Source organism: Hemibagrus wyckioides, linkage group LG06 (assembly GCF_019097595.1).
Source record: "Hemibagrus wyckioides isolate EC202008001 linkage group LG06, SWU_Hwy_1.0, whole genome shotgun sequence".
NCBI lineage: Eukaryota > Metazoa > Chordata > Actinopteri > Siluriformes > Bagridae > Hemibagrus > Hemibagrus wyckioides.
In genome coordinates, this window is record NC_080715.1 from 41,080,032 (window position 1) to 41,090,076 (window position 10,045).

Here is a 10,045-nt window from a genome sequence, read left to right on the forward strand (position 1 = left end):
AAATCTTCTAGATAAAACAAATACGTCAAGTAAGCTTATTTCGGCTAGCTATTTTGCTAATTTATTAACATGACTAAAAACATTGCTAAAAAAAATCCCCGCAGGTTACATGATGTTGGCTAGCTAATGTTAGCAATAAGGTTCATGTATATTTATGAATATGACTTTTTACAAAATCCTCTCTGTTTAAAATAAGGTCAGGTAAGTTTATTTTAGCTAGTTAGCTAATGGTGGCAGTAAATTTGTTCTTTTATGACTAAAATCCTCTCAGGTAAAAGTGTGTTGACTAGCTAGCTCTCGTTAGCAATACAGTTCATGTATATTTATGAACATGACTTTAATCATCTCCTATTTAAAAATAAATAAATAAATACCTCAGGTAAGTTTATTTTAGCTACCAGGCTAATGTTTGCAATAAATATGAAGTATGTTTATGACTAAAAATCCTTTCAGGTTTCATAGTGTTGACTAGCTAGCTAACGTTAGCAATGCAGTTCATGTATATTTATGAATACGACTTTTGAAAAAAAAAAAAACCTCTCTCTTTAAAATAAACTCAGGTACGTTTCTTTTAGCTAGTTAGCATGAACGTGACTAAAATCCTCTGAGGTTAAATTGTTAGCATTAGCAGCATCGTATCGTATTTAAGCTTTCTTACAATACTATACAAGTTCTTCTTTGCATCAGGGTTATATTATTTACTCTATTATTTACTCTCAGCGCTAGCCTAGCACATGCTGAAGACCCAGAAAGAAAAAAAACAACAACACATGGACTCCATGAGGTTTCTTGGTTTTATTCATTTCAGCGTTTACATGGAGAACAGCATTCTGGTCTGTAATACAAAACGGAACCTTTTACAAAACCCATGTAAAGCTGTAAAGATCAGAGCGAATCAGTCTCCATCCACCACAGTCACCTTTTCCTGCCATAAACCATCCGGACGTCCATTTTCTAAACAGGAAGCGCAGCAACCGAAGAGCAGGATGTCGCTCTGAGCTGATCTACAATCAGTGACCTTGTTGACGTAACGTTATACAGTACACCAGCATACACAGGAGTAAAAACCGATCCCATATCAGCACCTTTATGATCGATAAGATGTACTCTATACAGCGGTTCTCATCTCAGGGTCCCTGTGAACCGCTTCAGCTCGCCAGTGCAAATTTGATCATTTACAGAGACGGGAGAAGATCAATCTAGACACGGCGTTTTTACTGAGCAAACTCCTCCTGATTTCAGCTGAACCAACACTTCAATAATAATAAAAAAAAAATAACCATGATTCTTAGATGTAACGCGAACTAAATTCATGGATGCGCAGATCTACATAATTGTTTAAAGATACACTATGTTGCCAAAAGTTTTGGGACGTCTGCCTTTCCATGCACATGAATGTAATATGGAGTTGTCCCGCCCTTTGCAGCTATAACAGCTTCAACTCTTCTGGGAAGGCTTTCCACAAGGTTTAGGAGTGTGTTTATGGGAATATTTGACCGTTCCTCTAGAGGTCAGGCACTGATGTTGGACGAGAAGATCTGGATCACAGTCTCCGCTTTAATTCATCCCAAAGGTGTTCTATGGGGTTGAGGTCAGGACTCTGTGCAGGCCAGTCAAGTTCCTCCACACCAAACTCACTCATCCATGTCTTTATGGACCTTGCTTTGGTCACTGGTGTGCAGTCATGTTGGAACAGGAAGGGGTCAACCCCAAACTGTTCCCACAAAGAGCATGAAATTGTCCAAAATGTCTTGGTATGAAGCTGAAGCATTAAGAGTTCCTTTCACTGGAACTAAGGGGCGGAACCCAACCCCTGAATTCAATGATCTGGAGGGGTGTCCCAATACTTTTGGCAATGTAGTGTATTTTTTAAACAAATTTAAAGGTATTTTCAATGAAAATTTACAAGACAGTCCTAGTAAAACAAATCATAATAAAGATGATCATCATTTTGATTTGTAATCCATTTATCAGGTAAATTTGCAAGTTTCTCTGCAAATATTTGTGCCCTGGTCTTTTCACTTGCTAAAATAAAAAAAATCAAAACATAAAATGAAATGGTCGACTAGTTTCAAAACTTCATTATGTATATAATCAAGATCCATCAAGTATTCTTGATTCAAAATCACATTCAGTATAAAGATTTCCATTCCTAAACACTCACACATTAAAGGGATGATCCTAAAATGGAATTGGGGAAAGTTTCCCATTACTAAAACCTAAAATAAATGGCACTGGTTTGGTTTTATATTATTGGAAGGTTGACAATCTGGCAACCCTGATGGAGCACATTTTTTTAAGCCTTCAGAGGAGTGGGAAGGACAATGTTCATCACGCTCCTGTCAATCAGCCATACACTTATCCATTCGTATGCATCTATGAGCTTGTGTATGTGGAAGAGGGCAAACAGTGTGTGAGATGAGGTTAGTCTCTGGATCCTGGTGGGATACAGGACAGCTGGCTAGTGGGACAATTAGGAGAACATTGGAGAAAAATTATTTCTAGAAATAAAAATACAAAAAAAAAAAAAATAAATAATAATAATAATAATAATAATAAGACAGATCTGTAATTTATACGCACATCCTGGCAACCATTCAACAGCATATATATAATGCTCGCAATAATTTATGGTCTTGGCAGGTTTACATTGTTATAGAGTAGTAGCACATGTTAAAACATCCATACAATTGGCAAAGTATTTAAATTAGGACACAGCCTGCGGTTTGGGTTTAGGGTTTGGATGAATATGGCATGAGGTGAAAATATGACAGCAGCTAAATTCGGTGGCCTTTAAGATCGCTACAGATATGACACTGTGTTTTTTGTGCAAAAAAAATTCGATGCTCTTCATCCGGCTGATCTTCGAGGAACAAGCGGCCTTCCTCTCACCTCCCCGTGCGCCGTTCTTTCTTCCGTTTCTGTTCGTACGGCTGTTCAGCTTGGCCTCAGTGCTGCCCCCTGCTGGGACACAGCGTCTTCATAACAGATGGCTCAGAGTCCGTCTCTGTGCGTCCGGCTCAGACCTCAGTTAAAACCGAGCCCTGCTCCTTTGGGCCTCTGTGTGCACCGGATCGGCTCGGTGATGCCCCGCCCCTCGGGTCCGAGCCCCATTCCCGGGCACCAGCCCATGTTCTGCAGCATCCGGTTCCCCACATTCGAGTCCGGGATCGGCGGCACTCCCTCTCCTACCACACCTACAAGAACAGAAGTGTATAATGAGGCTTTCATTTATTGATTTAAAAGCTGAGGCATTTTATTACTTACTGTCCACCTGCGACCATAACCTACACTTTACATCATCTTCGCTTTTACAATCCAGCAGAGGACAGGACAAATCGCTGTGTGTGTGTGTGTGTGTGAGAAGGGAGGAGGGTAATCTGTATTAGGCCAATTAGCTAATTCTCTTAATGCACATAACCAGTTGAAAGGAAGTGCAAAGGGTCAAGCGTTTAAACTTAAAACTCTCATCATTCACCACATTTAGTGTGGTCAGTTGATATCCGTTTTGAAGATACCTAAAACCTAAAATTACTGAACCAGCAGCTAAACATTTACTACCAAATCAGGCACTATTTCTCCAAATATCCCGGTTCTGTGAAATGGTACAGTACAGAACCTCAGACCCGGTCAACTCAACCCTGGCTCATGTGCAGGTTAATCAGCACCAGCCGTTCAGCACCTTCCTTCGAGCCGTGGCTCTTGGCAGAAAGTGATGCCTCCTAATGAGGCAAACAGGATCACAGTGATCCAGGCAGCCAATCCAGTGCCTGTCCATGTGACCCTGAAACTAAAACTCAGGCTAATGGAGAAAGCATGAACATTCTAGAAAACAAAACTGTTTAGAGCTTGAAGCTCATCTCCACAGCTAACATCTGTCTATTTCCTGTGACGTCACTGAGTGTGTGTGTGTGCGTGTGTGTGTGTGTGTGTGCATACATGTGTTACCTGCAGATAAAGGAGCTCCCATAGGTGCAGCTTTGCGTCTCCTTTTAATGTCTCCGGTACACAGTGAGCCAAGATGGCCACTCGTCTGCCTGTCTCACACACACACACGCACATTTTCATGTTAATCCCTTTCAGGCATGGAATACCGAATGGTCAAAGGTCAGGAGTCAGGGAGCAAGCGATTACCTGCTGGCAGTCTTCAGTGAGCAGCTTCTCCGGTGGCCTCGGTCCGATCTCGAATCCCAATGACACTGTACACACACACACACACACACATCACAATACACCTGCAGTCACTGCAATCACCAGTTATACACCAGTGCATGTAAATGTAGTACACAATTATATTAATAGTCAGGATCTCTCTCTCTCTCTCTCACACACACACACACACACACACACAAAGCAGAATGGCTCACCTGTTCACGTCTGGATCCGGGACTGAACCAAGGCCTACACAGGAGAAATGAATATAAAATAAATGATACTTTTATAAATCACTGCCAAATTATTCCTACTGGATGTTGAGGCTTTGAGATCCTGAGTGTGTGTGTGTAAAAATATTACATACTCATGTGCGTGAGGATCCTGAGACAATCTGGGAATTCTCTCAGCACATCCAGCTACCTGAGAGACACCCTGGAGGGGGAAAATTTGAATTTGATACTGTGTATGGTATAAAGACAGGTCCTTGACACACACACACAATAATATACACACACACACAGACATATATACACACCTGAGCTTGCTGCAGTGAAGCACGTCGAGCTAACCTGGCTTGAAATCCTGAACACACACAAAGCATCAAAGATTGAATTCCACTGAACAAAAACATTCTGCCCTCTACAGGACATTCCCTGAAACTGCAGCATGTTTTTATATAGCTATTATTATACGGCGTATTGCTATTATGTGTGTGTGTGTGTGTGTACCTCGCTGTGCTCCCTGGGACATGAGAGGGAATGCCCCTGTGAGGATGCTGTTGAACACCGGGTCATTCAGGTCCAGCTCGTTAGAGTCCCTGTCCCACCATGGGACCACACCTGCGATGCCACAAGCCCCACCCGCCTCACCCTCGTAGAACCAATCACTTTGCTCATCATCACCTTGGTGACATCACGGGGTGTAACAGAAAGATACAACAAATATTGAGACACTCATATGGGCAAGGATGGACAAATGGATAGATTTATAAAAATAAATAAATAAATACCTTGTCTTCCTTCATCATTGGTGAACAGACCTCCATCACTGCTGTTACTCACACTACTGGTTTCACTGTAAACACACACACACACACACACACACACAGTTTAGCTAGAAACTCTGACTGATTACTACATCTCTATGCATATTTAAAACCCCACAAATTATCTCTACACATTTACCCTTTATGTGCACTCTATTGCCAAAAGTATTGGGACACCCCTCCAAATCATTGCATTCAGGGGTTGGACTCGGCCCCTTAGTTCCAGTGAAAGGAACTCTTAATGCTTCAGCTTCATACCAAGACATTTTGGACAATTTTATCCTCCCAACTTTGTGGGAACAGTTTGGGGATGACCCCTTCCTGTTCCAACATGACTGCACACCAGTGACCAAAGCAAGGTCCATAAAGACATGGATGAGTGAGTCTGGTGTGGAGGAACTTGACTGGCCTGCACAGAGTCCTGACCTCAACCCCATAGAACACCTTTGTGATGAATTAGAGCCTGCAAGTCAGGCCAAAACTGGGACGTCTGTCTTTACATGCATGGGGGTGTCCCAAAACGTTTGGCAATATAGTGTATATGCAAATGTATAATATGTATGCAGAATTTGCAAATTTGTCCTAAATCCCTAATCACTAGCTGGCTACTTAAGTGTTATTGGAAGTAAAAATGTAACTTTATGCTACAGTCTGTGATTCTATTCAAGTGTAACGTTTCTGGTTGTGATATCATTCTCTAGTAATTTGCATATCGGGCGTGACCCACAGTGACATCATAAATCACGATCTTGCAAAAACATAAAGCTAAAATAAAGGAGGGAAGAAGGAAGAATGAAAACAGGACAGACTAAACACTAACCACCTGTCACTCATGTCTTCATCAGAACCCTTGTGCTCCTCAAAGTCCATTTTTTCTTTCCCAGAAAGCCCCGCCTCCTCAGTCTCCACGACCACGCCTTCGTCTGCAGCGTCCAAAGCCAGCCGGTGTACCAGTGCCAGCTTCCTCTTCTTCACTCTGCCTTTAGTCACTGCGTCGATCCCTGTCCCCTCCTCCCTGCTCCCTCCTGCCGATTTGGGCGAGAACTCCGGCGGCGGGTCGATGGCCATGCGCTTGACCTTGCGCCTCCTCCGAAGGCTGCGGTTGGCATCGGCGACTCCTGCGTCATCGTGCCACGGAGGGCGTTTTCCACGCTTGGCACCGAGCTGCTCATCCGAGTCGCTGTTGTTGGCGTTGGCGTTGGAGCTGGATGACAGGCGCGTGTCTCTGTGCTCGTCCAGGCTGGAGTCTGAGGCGTGGCTTGTGTGGCAAGGGGCGTGGCACAGTGCGGGACGGGTGCTGTTCTCTGAGCGGCGCTTCCTTCCACGCCGTTTGCGAGCGTGCCGTTTGAGCATGCGTCCAGCAGGCAGCGCGAGGTCGAGACTGGCACTGCAGCCGCCGCCACGGGCCTGCTCCGAGCTCTCCTCCAGCGCCGACACCAAGTCATGGACCAGCTCGTCCATCGTCCGGCCAAAGTGCCTACGGAGACCAGAGACAAGGCGTGAGACAGAGAGTGATGGAAGTGATTAGTAAGTTTGCTTCTTTTGATCGAAGTGCCTTCTGTAACACTAAATCTTTACACTAGATGTTGTGGAAGAGTTCTCTTGTTATAGCAGCTATAAACGCTTCTTCCCTACAAAGACTCATTGTTACAAAGAGCTGACACCAGAAAACCCCTTCCATTTATTTTTTATTTTAACCTCTCCTTTCAAAAATACTTATACATGTGTGTGTTTAATTTAGATTAACTTTCTGACCGATCACAATCCAGAATTAAGCCATAACACGCTTTAGAATTGTACTCGTTTGCCTCCTTCATCATATTGTACATCTTTCACATGTTCAGCAAGCGCTATATCACCTTTATAACACTGATTTATAAATGAGCTATGCGCAGTTTATTACCATTTGTCCCTTTTATTTCCTGCTATATCGGTCACTGTCCATGCTACAAAGTGTATCTGGACGGTATTAAGAGCTGCTAAACCTCCTGTTAGGTATTAAACAGTAATAATCACAATGAATCCAGCTCAATGGGGACGTTTATAACATGTTTATAACTATGACTATAGCACAAGACAAACAGTGAGGCAGGAAGTGAGATTATTATTGCTTTGACAGCTGATTCTCATCCACCTCGGTCATTTTGTCATCTTTAATCGTGTGTATTTATAGGTGATATCTTTAATCCCAAGCATATTTTCCAGTTTTTTTAATCTTTACACAATGGAAACAAAGCCATCTGGTGTTGTTTTTCCTTAGCGTAGCTTATCTTAGCTTCTCTATCAGTTTACCTTGAACTACAGGATGAAGGCTGAATCCCAAATAGCCAGTATTTCCCTATTTAGGTCGCCTAGATGTTATATAAAATGATATTAAAGTGCGTTATGTGTGAGGATTAAGGTAGAGAAAACACAAGCTGGCGATTTAGGCGTGAACCGAATGACGGGTATGTGGCTAGCTTACTAGCCTGGTTGATTTATTTTTATTTATTAATTATAAAACTTTAAGCTTTAAAAGGCCATTATGTTTGCTGACATGTTAGAGCAGTTTTGTTTTGTTTTAAAAAAAAAAGCCACTGACATTTAAGAAAAATATTTCTATACGTCTATAAAACAACAAAATGGCTAACCCGGATAAGAGGCAGACTGGCCTCGTCTCAAACCGCCCGACTGTTCTACATGAAGTGCACTAGATAGGACGCGAGCGCTGTTTGTTTGATTCCCTAAGCAGTGCACAGATGTAGGACGTACCAGGCGGTTTGGGATTGATCCCCGGACTGCCTAAACATTTCGATGATGTACACAAAACGCAAAGAAAATTAATAATCTTTAAGACTTTACCAGCTGGTTCCCGCTTTACCGAAGTTCTTAAGATCAGCTGCACGGAACATGAACCCCTTTAAAAAATCTAGAGATCCTTAAATTGGGGGAAATTTAACGAGGACGGGTTGGAACAAGGAGGCCACCATAGTGGCTCGTATCAAACACCGGAAACGGACTGTTTAAAAAAAAAAAAAAAAAAAAAAAAAGTAAAAGCCTTAATTCCGGTTGCCTGGACTTTCCAAAATAAAAGTTTCGTTTATGATAATGTTCTTTAAACGCGATCGGATAATCATGATTACAGTTGAATTGAAAGTAGAAAATATTGCTTTATAAATTGGTTGTTTATTAAAGAATTTATCTTAATAGAGGATATGTTTAAATGTGCTTCCTTGGGAACAATGGGTTAGAAAAACCCATCAGTGGCCACTAAGTGGTAGGATTGCAACTGAAACGAGCGAAGCCAACCCACATCAGAGTTCACACAGACCAGTGGTCCCAGATTCCCAGTTTTCAAGGCCCTATACACCGATCAGGCATAACATTATGACCAGTGACAGGTGAAGTGAATAAGACTGAGTATCTCCTCATCATGGCACCTGTTAGTGGGTGGGATATATTAGGCAGCAAGTGAACATTTTGTCCTCAAAGTTGATGTTAGAAGCAGGAAAAATGGAGAAGCGTAAGGATTTGAGCGAGTTTGACCAAAAGGTCCAAATGGTGATGGCTAGACCACTGGATCAGAGCATCTCCAAAACTGCAGATCTTGTGGGGTGTTCCCGGTCTGCAGTGGTCAGTATCTATCCAAAGTGGTCCAAGGAAGGAACAGTGGTGAACCGGAGACAGGGTCTTGGATGATCAAGGCTCATTGGGGAGCGAAGGCTGGCCCGTGTGATCCGATCCAACAGACGAGCTACTGTTGCTCAAACTGCTGAAGAAGTTAATGCTGGTTCTGATAGAATACACAGTGCAGGACAGGGTACCCATGCTGGAAAATTCAAATTCCCCAGGTCTCAATCAAATAGAACAGCTGTGGGATGTGCTGGACAAACAATCCAATCCATGGAGACCTCACCTCACAACTTACAGGACTTAAAGGAACTGCTGCTAACATCTTGGTGCCAGATCCCACAGCACACCTTCAGGGATCTAGTGGAGTCCATGCCTCGATGGGTCAGCGCTGTATTGGCAGCAAAAGGGGACCAACACAATATTAGGCAGGTGGTCATAATATTATGGCTGATCGGTGTATATTCCCAATGTCCTATGTTTCCAGAGTTCTAGGTTACTGTCTGCATGCTGTCCCAAATCTCCATCCATGACTAAATGAACACATTTTAGCAAAAATCTCTCCCAAAAACATTTCATATTTAGTTTATATTATACATATATTTTTAGACAGCCTTTAATAAAGGATGCCTTTAATCAAAAGAAGAACTTTCTGAAATCATTCTCATGGCTGGATCCAGAAGCTGTGGTTTATGTTGCCGTACAGCAGGATTAAAGAAGAACAACAATGAACAATAATTTAAAACGGTTTATAGAGGTAATGCAGAACAGGGTGTTTATTACATCTCTCAAAGTAAATGTGCATGTATGAGCTCTGGTTAGCATGACGCGAAGATGCGAGATGGTAAGCCCGGGTCGGTAACGGATATGCCACGTGTCTGGTTACACACACAACCCTTCACACACTTGGAGTGCGTTTCCAGGAATGTATCCATCGCCGGATGTGGAACAGGGTCAGCACTCCTCATGTCGGAACATATTCCTCCATGTGTGTGTGTGTGTGTGTGTGTGTGTGTGTGTAGCAAATGCTTGGGAAGTCAGCAGATCTGTCCGTTACACTCAGCTCCCCTCAGGTTACACACACCTGCCTAAAATCAGATTACTGTCCATATTGCTTGTAAATATAGTAAGCACCCGCTCTCACACTTCTCCTTAAGAGAACCAAACCACTCAGAGGAACACCTGCTCCAACATCTCCTCTATCTATCTCCTCCTTTCCTTCTTTCACTCCTCTCT

The 10,045-nt window shown here is 42.7% G+C and overlaps 1 protein-coding gene across 2 annotated transcripts; it reads right to left on the bottom strand.

Annotated features, from left to right (window-relative positions):
* Positions 1–780: 780 nt before the first annotated feature.
* Positions 781–8,189, bottom strand: gpatch2 (G patch domain containing 2). Of its 2 annotated transcripts, none has more exons than XM_058393253.1 (10): positions 8,042–8,189; positions 6,024–6,677; positions 5,165–5,229; positions 4,884–5,057; positions 4,691–4,737; positions 4,520–4,587; positions 4,368–4,401; positions 4,135–4,199; positions 3,949–4,037; positions 781–3,197 (listed from the first exon to the last, which is right to left on the bottom strand). In XM_058393253.1, the coding sequence occupies exons 1-10, from the start codon at positions 8,089–8,091 to the stop codon at positions 3,028–3,030; spliced, it is 1,416 nt and encodes a 471-aa protein (XP_058249236.1). In that variant the 5' UTR covers positions 8,092–8,189; the 3' UTR covers positions 781–3,027. The 2 variants fall into 2 exon arrangements, with proteins under 2 accessions (XP_058249236.1, XP_058249235.1); XM_058393252.1 differs by having other exon boundaries at positions 6,021–6,677.
* Between the last annotated feature and the right edge of the window lie 1,856 nt (positions 8,190–10,045).